The sequence below is a fragment of the Clytia hemisphaerica genome, unplaced genomic scaffold, assembly GCF_902728285.1.
Source record: "Clytia hemisphaerica strain Z4C2 unplaced genomic scaffold, Clytia hemisphaerica genome assembly, whole genome shotgun sequence".
In the NCBI taxonomy this organism is placed as follows: domain Eukaryota; kingdom Metazoa; phylum Cnidaria; class Hydrozoa; order Leptothecata; family Clytiidae; genus Clytia; species Clytia hemisphaerica.
The window spans coordinates 735797-754856 of NW_027104390.1; the positions used below are offsets into that span (position 1 = coordinate 735797).

A 19060-nucleotide genomic window follows, 5' to 3' on the forward strand; every position below is an offset into this window, starting at 1 on the left:
TGCTGATAAAATTACCTATATATCAAATCTTTTACATGTTGTTATTGTCAACAATGTACTCAGTTTTTATGAATTATGAAAGATTAGACTAAAAAGGCCTTTATAGAAAATTATTTACCACTTAGAACTTATTCTGTAGTGTCACTCACTTTAGGTAGTGCTGGAGGTGTTGAATTTGAACCCATGTATTGCAATTTTAGTAACATTCATTGGTCAAATTCCAGTGTTTTCGGGTGTTTGCGATAGGGAAAATGACGTAGAGTCACTCACTTTCTGTAGTGTCACTCACTTTCTGTAGTGTCACTCACTTTCGGCATTGAATTAGAATCATCAGTGAATTAGAACCATCAAAATCTTACTACTTTTCTAATTGGTTCGAATTTACTTGACAAAGTAAAGTGATCATCTGTAAAGGCTTGGGGACACGAGAAGTTTTTTTCGCGTTGGTACAATGCAACATGCTCCATCCCATCAACCTGAAACGCTTTCTCGTGTCTCCACCCTATTTTTCTTACTACCATTAAAAGTGAAATCTTCTTTTTGTCCCTAGGACAATGCAATCAAATTTGCTCCATTGTCCCAGGGACAAGATCAGCGTGTCTTTTGAATATTTCCCTCACTTTTTGTCCCATGAAACAAAAAAGAAACCATGGGATACGCACTTTTTTTCTTGTATTATGGTGGGATGGAGCATGCTGCATTGCACCAACGCGAAAAAAAACCTTTTCGTGTCCCAAACCTTAAGTTGTAAAGCAAGTAACATGGGAATAACTGCGGAGGAGATTATAAATTACGGCATACTGGAGCGCAAACTTGACACTTCTCTATTGTTAACAAACCTTTTCATAGATTACGTTACGAACATCACTTGCCTCGTTTTGAAATTATTGCCATGATGATTAACTCCCAGCGGATTATATTAAAACTACTTTCTATTCATAAAAAAATCTTTTAATGTCTCAAGGGACATAATTACCATGGTAATTGTTTGAATACTAGGCAAGCGATGTTCGTGATCTAATTTATGAATTATTTATTAGTCTATTTTAACGATTTCTTTGTAATACCAATTCCTTGAACGTGCGGATTTAATTGTCATCCGTACTTGATAGCGATTTAAAAATGTGGATAGAAATTATTTCATAAATGTAAATGACCTGACGGGCACTTTGTTGTGGCTTTTTGTCGGATGGAAATGACTATTTAGGTGTGTGGCATTGGGTCGATGGATGTGTACTAAGTGACAGTTTTTACACTAGGCTTGGATAGTGGTAGTATTCGAGCATTTGTTTTGAACTATTTCTATCAATGATCTTTACCATTGATGTTGTCGTATATATTTTTTTCTTTAGATTGATTTGCTAGTGTTGGGTTCAGTTGTTAAACTTTTTCTTTTGGAAAGGTGGGTCATGGCCTTCATCAACAGCTCTGTATTGCTTTCTTCATGTATCTAAATTATTTTTGTTTCCTTTTTCCATTTCATTGAGATGGGTCGTATTAAAATTCCAGTAGTTACACTTTTGATTTAGAGGATATTTATTTATTTAAGTTAATTAGACATCTCAACCTCTTCTGCTCATTTACTATGGAGTACAAAATATATTGATAATTTCGGGTATTTTAATGTTTTATGGAATTTTGTTTTGGAAGTTTGGGCGAGAATTTCGATTTTAGTACTTCTACTTTGTGTCAGGGCCCACGCCATGAAATAGAAAGTGGGGGGGCAATGCGATTATAGAGTCTAAGGAGGCGCAACAAAGATTACTACATAGAATATTTCGATTTCGGAGGGGTTCACTGGCTTCTAAGCTATATAACCAGCCATATTGGAACAATTTTTGAGCTTTTGAATCCCTGAGATCCTTAAGCCTATAAGTCTTAAGTCTCATGTTAAAACTCAGGCTAGTAAGACGAGAAGAAGTAACTTAGAGCACTTATAAAATCATTTGCAGTGCCTTAAATTCTGCAGGGAATTCTACTTTTTATCAAATATTACCGTGAGATCGGGTAACTTGCATCAGTGGAGGTAAACATGCATAGCCCTCAAATGAATGACCTGTCTGGTCATTAAAATACAAAGTTAAATCAGAACAAAAATGGTAGAGTAGAGATGCGAGCGGAGCTGCGTAGTTCATTTGTTATGAAATTTTGCTGCTTTGATTGGTCAGTCATTTAATGGCTATGCAAGTTTCCCTCCCCTGATGCAAGTTACCCGACTTCACGGTAAGACTTGCCTTTTTCTTTTTATCCCTCTCGAGATGATTGAATCTTTTCTTTGGTAAAGGATTAGGTAATTGAGCATTCAACTTACTTCGAACGAAAAGGGAACAGATTTTGTGTAAAATAAAATAAATTTTTGTCCACCTTTTTTGGACACACTGTATAGCGTGTTTATGGATACTATTTTCTGCGTATCAAAATCTTTTTAACTTTCTTTTCAAGCAAAACTGCCAGAAACTAAATGAATTAAAAAAATACACACGCCATTTGCTACCTAGAGGATCTTGTATACACAAATTAATCCACTAAGAACATGGATTCAACTTTCAACCCCGAAAAATGGCAAACGAAACGTTCTGCAACCACCAAAGCCTTCGTCATTCAATGTTGTGTTCTCGGGATGGAATATTCAGTCACCTTCTTAACCCTTTGGATCTACGTCACCACACTGGTGGAGACATCGAATCCGAAATTGTACTATAGTATCATCTCAGCATCCTATCTCTTATCCGCCGTTTTATTTTCAATGGTTATCGGACGCTGGGTGGACCGGACACGTAACATTCGAGTCATGTTTTTAGTCTGTAACACAAGCGTTATCGTGGGCAATATAATGTACTCGCTACACCATTCGCCTTGGCTCTTAGTGGTCGGACGTTTTCTATGCGGGATCGGTGGGCCACTACGATCGGTCATGTCGGGTGAAGTTTCCCGTTGCTACCCTTCTGATCAAGTCATGAGTAAATTTTCAATGCTCGGCACAGCGTTTCCCTCGGCTTCATCATGGGTCCTGGCGTAAATTTCGTCTTCAAAGACGTTGACGTCGTTTGGGGTCCCTTTCACTTGACCTCAGCAAACGTGGCTGGTTTTTACATGGCGGCTCTTTTCTTGATCACTCAAATCATAGTTTTTTTCACTGTGTCCGACTTATCAAAAGAATACGACCTGAAGTCGGATGAAGTGCTTTATAAACAATCTGTTCAACAACAAACAGTACCAGCGACTGTAAGAACAACCTCTGCTCTGGAAGATAAGACTCTGCTCAAAAAAGCACTTTTAACTTCAAGTTATGGTAGCTACAACGACGGCATTCACAAACAGCACTTATTAGTACCAAACCAGTTGCAGAATCTGGAATCTTCCACAAATTCAGTCTTTCTGAATTACGCAAACTCCAGTATTGATAACGTGTCGATAACCTCTCTCCCAATACCCTACCGTGGACGCAGCGTGACATACGAATCTACACGTAGCTTAAACGTACATCGTAATCTACTTCTAGACAGTCACACACATGGAGCTTTGATCCATTCCACGGTGGGTAGTTCACACCTCCAGAGAAGCGTCGCTGTTGAGAAAATCGAAAAACCGGCCCTCTTCCCACAAACCTTTACACGGTCAGATGCTATGTTAACAGCCAGTATAACTGTAGTTGATCAAAATCTGTGTCACTATCAAACAGGGGAGCAAATCCCACTCTTAGAGGAGGGGGAGGCCACCCCATCAGTGGGTAGCATCCTGAAGCAGATTGTAGGTAGCGTTGACGCAGTCCTGGTTTTTGTACTCAGCTTTACTATGTATTTTTGGATGGTAGCTTTTGACATGTGGCTGCCAATGATGATTATTGACGTGTTAGGGTACGGCATGACGGAATTGAACGGCATAGTCTTCGGTTTCGGTTGCATATCAGCCGTCGTTCTTCTACTACTCTCTTGGAAACGTTTCTCCGATAAAGCCATGTATAAACTTAGTCTGGTCTGTGTTTTATCGCTCGGCATCATGGAACTCATTTTCGGATCCATGAAATTGTTCCAACAGAACTTATACGTCAATGCGGCATTATGGGTGGTTTGGGGCACCCTGTTCGCGATTGTCGTTATTATGGATGAGGTTTTCCTGATTGGTATCCTAGCTAAGATGACGTCATCGAGAATTCAAACATTCAATGAAAGTCTTCGGTTGTCAATGACGCGTGGTGGCGCTTTGGTAGCTTTGCTGACGTCCGCAATGGTGTTCAACTATGTGGAATACATGTGTTTAGCAGGAATTGTTTTCTCAGTATTAGCTTTTTTCGTCCTGTTATGTCGTCGAAAAACATTTAGTAATCCTACTTTAATTATCAAATAGTATGATAGGAGTTCAGTTGACGCTCTCTAATTCGACCTTCGAAGCGCTCCATTATGATGGTAATATTGAAAGTCACCGTCTACAAGAGACTTTCATAAACGCTCCCTTATTCGATGAAAATCGAATTCCCCTTGAAAATTCGAATTAGAGAGCGTCAACTGTATTTAATTTAAGTAATGTCTGGAAAATTGTATCTGAATAAATTGTTTTATTATCATTATTGTTATCTTGAATGAATATGGAGTTACAATAGTGAAATAGGTATTGTTTATCAATCAATAATTAATAAATGACTAATTCCAAAGATTTTAAAATTAAAGAAAGATTTAATTCTAAGTCAAGATTGCGTCATTTTACATTTCGGAAACACCCGAAAACACCGGAATTTGACTCCTGACTGTTACTAATAGCAACACGATAGCAACCATTTTTAATTTAACTTTTCTCTAAATAGGCTAAGTACTTAAATAACTTCAGGTGGGTTTAACGTTATATGAACCTTAGATGGATGTTACATGTACGTTAAATGTTGCTTGGCCATTATTCTTGCCGACTAATTTTAAAATTTCACTATCTTTTTCAAAGGTCATTTCATAGTTGTAAGGATTCATGGGTAATCAGGACCACCGCTCTGATAACAAATTTCCGTTGGTTCAAAGTTCTTGATATTTTTGCGTCTAACCAACGGGAGGCCTCAATTAGTCCTGATTACCCATGATTCATTTCGACTGTGAAATGGCTCAAATGATTTATGTAAAATAATTCTCCAAAATCTTATTGTAAATTTAAAACCTATATAAATAGTTCTTAGTTTATTTTATCTGTTCAATAATTGAATGAATTTCCGCATGAAAATGACTTGATTTCAAACTACCCATTATGCCGACCTTTGTATCAGTTTCTTTGAGTCATGTTTTCAGGAAAATTACTGCTAGCATGTACGAATTACCTTTTTACTGTACAGATGCTGTAACTATAAAACCAGGATTAGTTAGTTCCGGCCAACGGCGAATTTCGCAGATCCAAGGCACGAAAAATATTTCAGTTCGCTGGTCTAAAAGTGGAAAGTGGAATAGTCTTTCACATATACAGTTTAGTCTCCATAATTCAATCACGCACGATTCGGACCATAAAACTTGTTCGAGTAAGGTTTACTTTAGGCGTACAAACTTTCGCTAGCAGAAACTTTCGCGAGGACGAAAAATCGCAAAATTCACGACATTTACTTTCGTGAATTTAACGGAAAAATATTTTTCGCGAGCATTAACTTTCGCAAATCAAGACGTAAAATTGAGAATCTTCACATGAAAAAATGGCTTAAAGGGACAAATACTTCTTGGGTTGACTTAAAACATTTGTCCTTTGACTTATTAGTCATTTAGCAGGCTAAAAAATGCCATAAAAGTTACATTTTATTCAAAGTTTGAAGTTTTTCTATTTTGTCAAGAATTTTTCGCGAGCATAAACTTTCGCGAGTGGCTCTTCCTAGAATTTTTAAAGACGTTTATTTTTGCGAAAAGGGCCAAAATTTACGAAAATCGCGAAAGTTTCTGCTCGCGAAAGTTTGTATGTCTAAAGTAAAGGCGTTGTTAACTGATGGACCATAAAAAATGTTCGAGTTAAGGAGACATTTGAGTTATACAGGTTCGAGTTACAACGACTCCACTTTCAAAATTGGATATTGGGTAACAGAGTTGACATTTAACATATTTAGACCTCATTGGAGCCTACGTAGTAGACTGTGAAACAGGTTTGACACACACTCTGAAAACTACACTATCTGTGGCCCAAAACTAGGCCTTTAAAATCGAACCTCTACTGTACAGAGAAAATTTAGATGAAAATCGACCCTTACGGTTTTCTTGAAATTATTTGTCCACTTTAAGGCAAAATATGGTCAGGTTTTTCTAAGTCCTTAGTTGTTCTCACTTTTTTCGCCCTCACATTGCACTTTCTCTCATTTTAATCATTTTTAATCAGCACTATTGCACTTTGGAAAGCCTAGGAAACGTAAACTTATGAGCTTTGAGTGGCCCTCGGGATTTCCATACACAGTTCACTTCATTTTCTTTGTCTTTTTGTTTACAGGATCGTATTGGGCAACATCGTTATCGTTCATTAGACGACCTGGAAGTTGATTTCATGGTCATGTGTACTAATGCTCAACAATACAATATCGAACAATCGCTGGTAAGTAGCAAGTAATTTATTCATAATGCCACTAATGAGCCCAATAATTTCGTGGTTATTTTTCACATACTACAATCACTCAGGAAAATAGTGGCAAAAAGGTATTTCTAAGACCCCCCTCCCCCTAGTATCAATGTTGGGTAGTTAGGAGTGTCTGAGGAGGCCTGCGTCTGTCATGAAACATTGATACTAGGGGGAGGGGGGATTTTAGAGAAAGAGTCCTGTAATTTTTGTCCAGCTGCCAACATATTTCCTGACTGATTGTAGATTCCTATTTGTTCCTTCAAAATGTTTCTAAAAGTGACAAAAGTGCTTACCTTCCCAATGATCGTTTGTGCCATTCGTGTTCAAAGTGGCAAATTCTCAATCTCCACCAAGCAAAATTATGGACCAGTATTGGAAGGAGCACTGTCTTGTTTTTACACGTTGCCTGACGCTAGTCAGCTGAAGAAGCCACTTTACACAAATGTTTTAACCTGGTTGTGGTGGAGGTGGGAACGAGGGCGAAAAATGTGTGAACAATTGGGCTCAATGTAACATACTTGCCTTTTGCAAGGGTGACTAAAGGATTCTCGCAATTTCAGCCACTTTGATTCGCTTTATATGTAGAATAATTTTAGAACGATTAAATTCAATCAATTGGGAAGTCCCTGACCTTGAAAATGAACAAGCAACTCTTTAAGGGAAGAAAATCCTTTAAAAAGCCATTCTCGGGATATAGATCTTATCGGAGTTTTTGATCTTTCTAAAGAAGCGATGCATTGTGGGATTGTTTCGGGAGTATTATTCTACTCTTTAAAGTGTTTTCATAAAACTTTAGGGATGGGGACTATTGCATAGAGTGCAGAGGGGTTGAAGCCCCCCCTGAAGGTTCAGCCCCCCAGAGATTTAGCCCCCACCAAAATTCGAAATAGACAGCCCCCTACCAAAATACACAAAAAACAAAAATGTTAGAATGGAAAAAATTTCAAACAATGCAAGGTCTTCATTTTGCATGTCCACACAAGAGAAAGAGATACCAAATGTATAATGTCTTCTTTTGAAATTCTAATCAACAAACGTCAATAGTACGACTTCATTATTACACCCGGGTGGGGGTAGGTTTTTCATAGTTCAGCTAGTGCACTGTAAGGGTAGGAAATTACAAAACTGCACTGAACTGTGATAAAAGGCCAATTTTTTGGTAAAATTAAAATTGCAAAAATTTTCCCCCTTACGGGCGAGAAATTTTGAAAAAGTGCACTGTAAGGGTATCATTTTTCATGGAAATTCACTGCACTGTAAGGGTCCGATTTTAGAAGCCAAATTTTGGGCCGAACGCATGGTCGTTTTCAGATCAAGTGCCCCCGTTATTACATAAACAAAATACCAAAATGTACAAAGAAAAATTTCTTAGTTCTTGGAAAAAGTTGTTAGGTTAGCCCCCAGTCAACAGACCTAAACAAATAGCCCCCCCCCCCTGAGTAAGTAGCCCCCCCCCTGATCTTAGGAGAAAGAGCCCCCAGCCAGAACTTTAGGTTCTAGCCCCCCCCCCTAAGAGCCAGGGGGATGCATTCTATGTATTGTTGCGACCATTTGAATACCTAAATAAGTTTGAGTTTATCGACCCAGTGATGTTCATATTGGAAGTTTATCGTGGCTTGGATCACGAGATTTACGTTTGGCATTTGAATACCTAATAAGCACTTATTTTGTTATTTCTTTCAGATCTACCAAGATTCGATTTCATTGATGGTATGACTTTGATCTATCACCAGTTCATTAAATCTTACTGTGTACTCTCGTTTATTCTAAATTCTATTATCTATATCTTCTATTATTGCCGACCCAAAAAAATATCAGCGTTTTGATTGGTCGAGAGCATCGAGATATTTGCGATATTTCATATTTCTTTAGTCTGGAAATATGACCGCGTTGACTTTTGGGGGACTGGGTAAGCGGCGGGAGAAAAATCAAAACAAAACAGCCGAAAAGAACTGACTTTCGGAGAAACTGACTTGGGAATCAAAGGGAAAAACGCAACAAAATTATGTTCAGATTAACTTTTACTTTGGAGTTCTTCCATAAAAGACACTAAAATCAAATCTGATGAACTAAGAAATTATAAAACGACTTGACACCACCCAAATATTTTCAACTTTTGGCAAATTTGTCCGTGTGGTAACCAAACAGTTTTTTATCAATGCATACAAAATAACGTAAGATTCTTGAATGTTTGCCAATAAGATTTCTCATAACATAACAAGGGAAGTGTAATGTCTTGTATTAAACCAAATGACGAGTGTTTTTTATAAAAGTTCTCTCCTAATTCTCGTTCTCGACAACAACGTACATCCTTGACTTTTCAACTCAACAATCATTATATATATACATCTTCCTTCTGAAATTCGAAACATTTAGAGCTTGACGATAATCAAGAAAGTATCCAATTTGTTTTGCTGTTGAAAAAATGTTGTTCTAACCATTATTACAAGCATACATTTCCATCGTGGGACTCCTTTCCTCTGCTATTCTTTCCCATGGCCATATGTCATCGAAACAAAAAAATAGAAAAAGACTGAATGTTATCAATCTGATTAATCCAATGATGGAGGGTTTCTTCTCCATCGAAACAATACTGTACATCATCTGCATTTTGAATTATCAATCTAGAAACTTTCAAATACATCTCTGATGTAAATCTGCAACTTTTCAAAACAAAACTTCTGGATCGAAAATGATCGAAAAGTTTTGTTTTTGTGTGAATATTTTTCAGCGGGAAGTTATCGAATGTTTTTGTTCGAATCTAACGTTCGAATTAGATTTTCGAATAAAAACATTCGAAACTACACAGAAGCAGAAGAAGGCGGAAGTAAGTTTTGAAACAAAAAGAGGACAATTTTTTTGAGTCGACAATAAATTAGTTATCACATGACTTCTCGTGCAATACTCGATATTTTACTCGTTCCGAGATTTTACTGATATTTTTCCTCGCCTAAAGGCTCGGAAAAATATTACGGAAAAATCTCGGAACTCGTAAAATATTTCTCGTATTGCACTCGAAATCATGCGATATCTAGTACTTATTCAAACCTTTCTATAATTCGAAAAGAATCTCCGTCACGTCTAAATTAAATTCTATAATTTAAATCTCTCTGTAATTCGAATTTAATTTCCTGTTTGAATTCGAATTGGAGAGGGCTACCAATATTATATTATAATCACTAGACCGATTTTCCATATGGAGCATTCTTCTTACTATAATTCTATTTGTTTTTTTATTTGGCATGTATGTTTAGGTCTGAGGAATTTAGACTTTAGATAAGTTTTAATAAATTGACAATTTTTTAATTCAAATATTTCTGTAATTCGAATCTTAAAAACACAGGGGTCAGGTGGTGGAGTCTCTATAACTTGAGCACGCAAGTTAAGGAAATTTCGAGTTAATAAGTAAGGTTTATAAGGCATTATTAACTTAAGGAACGAGAAAATTTGTTCGAGTTATAGAGGTTCGAGTTAAAGAGACTTTATTTCATTTTTGGTTTTATTTTCAGAGTGTATTCAAGACGTACCGACCGAAAGTTGAGCAAGGCGAAGATCTCGGTATCGAAGAGGTATGAATTTTTCATAAAACAGCATCTGAAAATAATGAAATGAAATTCAGAAAACTTAAGTATTTTTGTTCGTTGGACCGGTTGTAAAGTGTCTTTAGTGATAAACTTCAGCTTGTGGTGAAAAATAATTATAAAAAAAATAAATAAAATTGTTTTCGTGTACTCTTTGATTAAATTCTTGTAGCATTTGAGGAATACACTTTCTTTTATAAAAACATTCTAAATTTTCTAAGCCTTCAGATGTTGTTAACTTTTTGAGTTTTAAGCCTAAAAATGTTCTTAATATGTTCTTATTTTCTCCATTTTGTGAGTATTTTTGTCCATTTTTTTAAGAAATCTGCTTTTTTAAGGTCTGCGAAGTCTTGGAATGTTCTTAACTTGTTCTTAACATTTTGGCCATCGAAACCTTATGCTCTTATATAGTTGGTTTTTATAAAAAACAGCTCTGCAAAGTAGAGGCACATAACCGTACTTACATTAAGCACGCCTTCCAGTGTGAAGAATACTTGGAAGAGAGATACACTTTTTTTAATGTTCTGAACATTCAAACGTTCACTTCTTTTTCTTCTGCAGGATGAGGATTCTGACAAAGAAAGTGGTAAGAATCCTTTTTTCAATTTTTCAAAATAATCACATTTAAAATCTCTAACTTTAATGCTTTAACCAAAAATCCTAGTAAAATGAAAGAGATTAGTTGAAAAACAGGCTGATTCGCGAAAAAAGGCTCCGTGTAAATGAAATTATTTTGTAAAATCGTCTCACTGGAAATAATCCAAGGTAAATTAAGGTAGTCAGAAAGAGAAAAAAAAATCAAAAACACTACTTATGATCTTGATATTTACTTCAAAAGTTATCAAACCTTCTTCTCTTAGTATCAAGCCAACCAATCAAATCATCAAGCAGCAGTAAGGGTAAAGAAAAGAAGAAAAAGAAGAGCCGAGTGATGCAACTACAGGATAGCGATAATGAAACGAACGATTCCATCGAATACCGATCGGTAAGTTGAAAACTTCAGAAATTCAGTAAAGCCTTCACGGACACTCTAAAATACGGACACTTATGATTAGCGGTCAATTTCACTGTCCCCCAACCATCTCCTGGTCAAATCCTTATAGGAAAATTTCCAAAAGGCGGACATTAACCCGTTTCTCCGACTGTGTCCGCTAATTGGAGGTTCGGATGTGCTTCGGATGAGCAACAAACCACATACAGTTGCTCTCTCTAATTCGATTTTCAAGGGACCAAAGATTTTATTCCGATTAGAGAAAGCCTCGAATTACAAAAAGATTCGAATTAGAGAGAGTTGACTGTAAAATAAAACATATTAGAGGGACAGCCTATTTTCTTAAGAGCGGGCTCAATCGAAACTAAAAAGCTTCAGGGTATTATATACGTTTGATTGGGATCTAATGCATTTCTTAAATTTTTTTGTATTCAAATGGTTTGCAGGGGGTAACTAATCACGTGTGGTAGGGTAGGGTAACTGAGAAAAGAGTAATGGGAAGGAATAATAGATTAGGGGTCAAGAAAGGTGATCATAATTCAATTTTTTGGAAATTTACCCCCGGACATTGTTACTTTTGACCCCCGGACAGCAGGTCTAACCCCCCCCCCGGACAAGCATTAGTTGACCACCTGGACATTCAAGATAACCCTCAAACAGAGCAAAATTACCCCCAAACAGAGCAAGTTTACCTCCCCCGGACAAGGCAAATTTTGTAGATTTTTCACTACCCCCGGACACTATACCCTCCGACCCCTATGTACGAACATTTTCTGGAAGAGCCCAATAAGACATATGAATTAGCTTAAGCCTATTTTGCATTAGTTGTACCATAGTATAAATAGCCTCGGCTGGAGTATATACTGCATTGTCTTTTCAGTTAATTGCTGTTCTATCTTTGTCTCCGAGCTTTATAAGAACATCAAGATTGTCAGTTTATTATTGGTAGATAATTCTTGAAATTTTTCTCTTATTTTCCTTCACAAAAAGTTTTTTTATTGCTAGATATCTTTGAATCTGTACCCAATAGAACACTTGAACTGATTTTGGACATATTTTAGGGGTATTTTGTGGAAACGATAATTTTTTCTCCAAAATTTAAATTATAAGAACTATATTCAAGATGACAACTTTCCTGTCCGTTTGAGTGCTAAATTTTGAAGGTGCTGGCTTGAAATTTTCACAGAATTATCTTGATGTACTATTTCATTGATTTCTAAAAAGATTTCTCTGAAATATTGTGAAGCATTTCGAGGCACTTTATTAATTTTTGAGTTCTTTCAGCACAGCCATTTTGTGCTTGTTTAAATTTCTTTTTGTTAATCTTTTCTGCACGATGATTTTATAATGCAAGTGTATTATCAAGGGCATATCATTAATGTCTAAAACGCACTGAGAAGTAAGTATTAACGACAAACCAATGAAATTTACCATTAAAGATGCTACATTACTTATTTCTTGATCAACAAATAGTCATCAAATACGACAGAGATAGAACAACAGAAATTCGGATGTTATCATTCCAGCCGCGGCTTTCTTATACTATGGTTGTACATTGGTAGCAAGAATTCAGTCAGATACATATTAATTTCTTCTATAAACTTTTCAGGATGTTTCCGATTACGATGAGAACTCTTCAACAGTTCCTTCACCTGCTTCGAATTCATCATCGCGTCGAAAATGAATAACATCTCCGTGGTAATTTCCTCCTCATTGTTTTGTAAACTTGACCTCATCGCCGTCGTAAATATTGAAAAAATTGTCAGTGTTACATGTGACATACAATCGTGGAATTGTTATTAACGCGTAAATAATGGATACTCCAAGCTGTATTTTTACGTTGACAATACTATATACGAGTTAAAGTATCTCGAATAAATACTATTGCTTAAATTGACTAGGAGAAAAACTGTATATAATCATCTTTCGACGTACCACACCCACACTCTTCGACCAAATTATTATATTAATGTCACTTGAATGTCGACGAAAATCTTTATGATTCATGATATTCATGACGTAATGTTTTCCCGAGTTTTAGCCAGTAGTTTTATAAAATTTGCCACTACTGGCAAAAACCGGGGTATTTCCGTAGAAAACATTACGTCATGAATATCATGAATTGATTATCATTTCTTTCATATAGTTTTTATGGTGTGGTGTTTATTTAGTTATCTAGTTTTTAGTTGAATTTTAAACCATTTATATTAAGATCTAGTAGTTAATGTTATTTTAAAATGTTGCTACTTTTTTAAAAAAACTTTAAACGCCTAACTTTAGTATAATTATTTTGAAAAATCTTTTGATCATTAAAAAAATTTATTGTCTAGTTGTAATGTTATATGTATGTTTTAATGTATCTTAATGACCCGCACGGTTGTTAAATGTTGAATCTTTCCCTCTATGGTGGCCTAGTTGTGTCTTACATATTTTAAATCATGTTACCTGCTGTTACAGTATATTTTGATCTGCCACCGAATGAAATTCACATTCTCTCTCATACGTTTTTGTTTTCCCACTTTGTCTAACTTATACAAGGTATGTTTTAAGTTAATGTATCCGTCGATTTATTTTTAGTAATTTTTAGCTTATTATATTGAAATATATACAAAAGATGTTAAAATTTAGAAATTAATCAACTGATATAAATACCTTGAGGGAGCTAATTTTGGCGAGGAGTAAAAGTTGTATTTTAACAGTTTAAATTTTGGCGAGTAACGCAATTTTTTAATTTTGGCGAGAACTAATTTTGACGAGTGACATGTTACATCAATGAGTGTTTTGGAGAAAAAAATTATGTTGCAAAAATCAACGGCAATTATTTCAATTTTGGCGAGGCAGTGAATAATTTAATTTTTGCATATTTTCTGTTTGTTTTTAGGTAGGTAACATGAAAAAAAGATCCTTTCTTCGTTTAATATGAAGTGACTGAGTATTGTATTGACACATTCTTCCATTATGTAAAACAGTCTTTTCAATACCCGGTGAGAATTTTAGGGATATAGAACCTAAGACGATTTGGGCGACCAATGCTATCGATTTCAAAGAGAAAACTTTTGAAAATTTATTTTATATGACTAGTCCAGTGGCTGAAAGAAATCTCTTCTTTTCATGATTTCAATATTTCGAAGTTTTTGGCAAATATCTTTTTATTTATACTGACGGAAACAAATGGCATCGAGGGGTAAATCACTAAAAATTAGGTGTACGATCTTTGATTTCTGATTTCTTTTTGATTTCTTTTTGATTTTTTATTTTTTTTTTAATTTTTTTTTTATTTTTGATTTCTTTTTGATTTCTTTTTGATTTCTTTTTGATTTCTGATTTCTTTTTGATTTCTTTTTGATTTTTGATTTCTTTTTGATTTCTTTTTGATTTTTGATTTTTATTTTGATTTTGATTTTGATTTCTTTTTGATTTCTGATTTCTTTTTGATTTCAATCCGTGACCCGAAAGTATCATTTGATTTTTGATTTAAAATCAAATCGAATTTCAGAAGAAAATTGATTTTCAATTATCCCTCACCAATTAAAAATCAAATTTCAAACCAATTCTTGATTTTTGATTTTTAAATCAAATATTGCATTTATCTGAGATGAGAGCCTGTTCTTGGGAAGCACACTTGCCCAAATGGGACTCAGTTATCTTTCCATGTCACTGGCACACACACATGGTACATGAAATTTTGTCCGACTAAAAGTACGTAGGCAAACATACTGTAATGATTTTCGAAAATCACTTTCAATTTCTGATTTTTAATTTTTGATTTTCTTATTTTCTAAGAAAGACACGCATTCTATTCGAACATTTTTATGAGAATAATAAGGCTCAAAAATGCCAGTAAACAAAAATTGATTCAGCCTGTATTTGAGTTTTCATCGTTGAAACAAGGTATAAAGGTTGAAAGATTGTAAGTCTTAGAAATTAAGAACAGTTAAGGATGTATCTTCATTAATAAATTAAGAACAGTTAAGGATGTATCTTCATTAATAATTGTATTAAAAAGTACCATGTCCATCCTTATGAATTTGTAATAATGTGATGCCGGCCCACGTCTAGGTCGACACCACACTATTTACGGGTGGAGGACTAGTCCAGACATCAAACAGAGAAGGGGAGACTGTACGTATTTCTGTACTGGCTATATCTTACAATTACATAAAAGTCTTACCTTATACACACGCCACAGAAACCCACCACTTCATTTCAGGTCCGAAACTAGACTCCCAGATCAGGCGATCTGAACAAAGTAAAACACTTTCAAGTTCATTCAACCGTAACGAAGGCGTTACGGGCGTAAAGGGTGGTTTCTGGGCGTAGTACAGAGGCTATAGAATCGCCTCTGTACAAATTTGAGGGTGTTCCTTGGGCTTGGATTTTTGGTGATTCCTGATATGTTCCTGGACCTCTGCGCAAAATATTTTACCATTTTTGTCCGGGTAGTTATGCAATTCTACCTGACTATTTCCTTCGTTATTACCATTGTTACACGTGATAGGTTTGTGTACCTTTTAGAAAGAGGAACGTAACGAGGAGAGGATCTTTTAAATGTTCCTAATAATCATAATTTGTTGCTTTAGTTAAAGAAAAATATTAAGTACTCTGGTAGTTTATCCGAAACAATGCGGTATCCGATTTACCTTAGGGAAAAAATAAATGCAAAAATAAATTAATAAATTAATGTGGAACAAGAAAGCCTAAGTAGCGTTTAGGCGGCCCAGTAGTTTTAGTAGTTTCAACATATTTTATGTTGCACAGTCACCATTCAACTTAATTTAGATTTAAAGGAGAACATTCTTTCGAATCGGGCAAACAATTAATAAAGACATGATAAAGAATTATTAAGTGCCTAATTTATTCTTTTGACTAATGTATCTTTTCCAATTTTATGGGAGAGATTCGACCAAGGATTTATTATACACTGGATATACAAGTAACAGATTTTTGCCGATTTCTCATGTTCTAGCTATGTCCGCAGTATTGATATTATTGTTCACTCTCCTTCCCCATTAAATGATTTTTCGAAGCATTTTTATTGCATTTCTTATCGAAAATCACTCATCCAATTCCCATAAGAGACTTAAAACTTTCCTGTGAGAGTCAGATTCTCCTACTTAATTGCTAATTATAAGTCGTTATGACGTTTCAAGCTGTCAGAAAGATGCAAAAGACGTGTTATGTATAAGAAATTGAATGTCGACACCAGAGATTTTCAAACTTCAACCTCAAAAAAACCACCACGTGCCTCCAAAAGAATTTCATACCACATTGGAGCCAAAACAATCAAGTCTTATGTGTGTTAATTTCAGCTCTTCTGGAAACAGTTTTGGAAAGATATTTTCAATTGAAAATTTCGTGTCACTATAAGCATTTTGTCTGAATTTCCTGTATAATGATGATTTTCTCACACCAGATTTCACAAATGTATCCAGCTTGGTATGCTAGCCTTACTTTCGAACTTTCCTTTCTGCAAATGTACAAAAAGAAAGAGCCAGACAACTTTTTTAAAATAAGACTAATAAACATTTTTAAAAATCAGACACATTCGAGCCGCCATGACAGTTGTCCTTTGCGGACAAAGCTAGAACATTGATTGTTTTCTGAAACAATGGAAATACAATGATCGCTCTCCACCGTTTTATCAGTCGTTTATCCAGTGTATAATAAATCTTTGATTTGACCATATTCGGAAGTGTTAATCATTTATTGTTTTTTCTTACGCATGTAATTGCCACCGCAGGGAGGATGGCATTCATAGCTTCCCGCCCAAGGATAGTTGGACAAACATCTCATAATTTTGCGCGCGTTTTTCAGTATTTTATTTCCGCTTAAATGGTGTCCCGGTAGCATTCTTATCTTGATGGTCTCTCTATTGTTTTATCATCATCATAAAGACTTTTCCGGAGTTAATTTGAAATTTTAAAAATTAAAATTAAACTTGAAATCTCAGTTTGTCTTTTTCTTATCCCTGGAGAGTGAATGAATAATCTAAGGAAATTCCCTTTTCTGGGAAATCCCCTTTTCTAAGGGCTCTTCATAGATCACTCTAAAATTGTTCTTATTTCTTGGCGATTTTGAACCTCATTGTTCTTATAAAACAGTGTAAATCGGACTAGATTTGACATTTAGTACATACATCCCTAACATAAAATGGCGTTTTTGTGAAATGAATGGCCCTTAGGGGTAATTGGCAATTTATAATTGAAAACGCTCTGAAAATGGCATTCTTAAGCATGAGCAGCCAAATTCCATGGTGGTAATATTTTTAGAATTATTCTTAATTTATTGGCCAATTTCATCGTGTGTATTCTTATAAAAAAAGCGTGTATAAGAGGTGGAAAAAAGGGAGAAAACGTAATTTCTTAATTTGTGAGAATTCGTTAAAATGAAACGTTAACCTGAAAAGCTGGGTAAAGAACAAGATCTGGACTTTCAAGTAAATTTGCCGGTATGCTTTGATTTCCCTCAGTGCTATAAAACTATTGTCCCTTTATCACAATTGGGCAAGGTGGAAATCTTCCGAGAACACCTTTATTACAACTTTAGCGCCGCAGGTGTAAATCTTTCATGTAAGAAATCTTTAATACGTCAAAAGAAGTATTTCAAAGTTCAAAGCTTAAAAACGCAACAGGGAGGTCAAAGATAGCCAGAATAAGATCACAAGAGAACTACAGACACTTCCAATAAGAATAACTTTGACCGTTTAGTTTATTTCTATTCCAGAAAACTCTATAGCTACCATTTTTTCCCCGAACTGAAGAGAACTCAAATATAAATAATATATATCATCAATAAGGGAACGCACCCATGATTTACATCGTTAGAGAGCAATTTTCGCAGAATTTTACTAAATTTCCACTAATTTTGACCGGGGTCACTCACATTCCCACCGGGACTTGAAATTCGGCTATTTCTGGTAATTTTTCCACCAGGTTAACCACCTGGGTGGATCTATCTGACTGGGTCACTGACACAGGGGTGTATACATACCCAAAAATTTGGGTAATTTGATGCAATTCGCCATTTTTGACGGTGGTCCATATTGAGGTCCATAACAATGCGGTCCATATAAAAAGTGGAGGTCAATTTATGTCTTCTCGAAGGTTAATTACCTTTTCACTTATGGTAACTTTGGGATTAAGGTAATTTCATCGGAATTTCCTTTAATTACGTTTGATAAATAAGTTAAATCTTTGATGTCTTATGCATCATAAATGAATAATTTGAACATTTTTTTCAGCAAATTTTACCACCTGGATGCAATTAGAATTATCATTTAGATTCTTCATATTTTTTTTGCTCTGGTCTGTGAAATACACGGCTACCCCACAACCTAGTCAAATTGGCTACATTAATGAATTTTGTGAAATAATATAAAGTAAGTAAGTAAACTTAACTGCAATTTTTTTAGTTATCGTAAATTGAGGAAAAGCCAAAACAGTAAGAGATTAAATCCCAAGACCCCCAAGACACCTTTTTAGTTTTTTAGTTTCCTAGGATAACAACTAAAGAAATGCTACGGGTGGCTTTGATTTTTAATTTCATTTATTCTACAGCCATTTGGAACTTTTAGCTTGATAATTGATGTTTAATTAAACAAGGACATTGGATCTAAGTAATCAGGTATTTAAATTGGTGTAAGAATATAAACGGTGAGAAAGTTAGTTTAACCGTCGTCCTTTCCGAAAGGCACAATTACTTAAGGATAAGTAGCAAATAATGAAATGATTTGACGTAAAATTTTGAATGAAGGGCCTAATGATATAGAATTTATAAAAAATCAATTTATCTCAGTATGACCTACTGTAGGATTTGATGGCATATTATATAGATATTGTTATAAACTACCCCACCCCTGATTCTGTTAATTTAGTGAAAAAAGTTTAAGAAAGCTTGGATAATTTTAAGGGGGTAATTAAGTCATTTG

General features: G+C 35.1%; 1 protein-coding gene across 1 annotated transcript in view; it reads left to right on the forward strand.

The window, feature by feature from the left end:
* Nucleotides 1-13768, forward strand: part of LOC136819689 (probable global transcription activator SNF2L2) — an 81876-nt gene extending 68108 nt beyond the window's left edge. Inside the window, exons 33-38 of the mRNA XM_067075929.1 lie at nucleotides 6436-6537; nucleotides 8245-8271; nucleotides 10071-10130; nucleotides 10704-10728; nucleotides 11003-11127; nucleotides 12743-13768. Coding sequence (XP_066932030.1) covers nucleotides 6436-6537; nucleotides 8245-8271; nucleotides 10071-10130; nucleotides 10704-10728; nucleotides 11003-11127; nucleotides 12743-12817 — 414 coding nt within the window. The 3' untranslated portion in view covers nucleotides 12818-13768. The remainder of the gene's footprint in view (nucleotides 1-6435; nucleotides 6538-8244; nucleotides 8272-10070; nucleotides 10131-10703; nucleotides 10729-11002; nucleotides 11128-12742) is intronic.
* Nucleotides 13769-19060: the final 5292 nt, after the last annotated feature.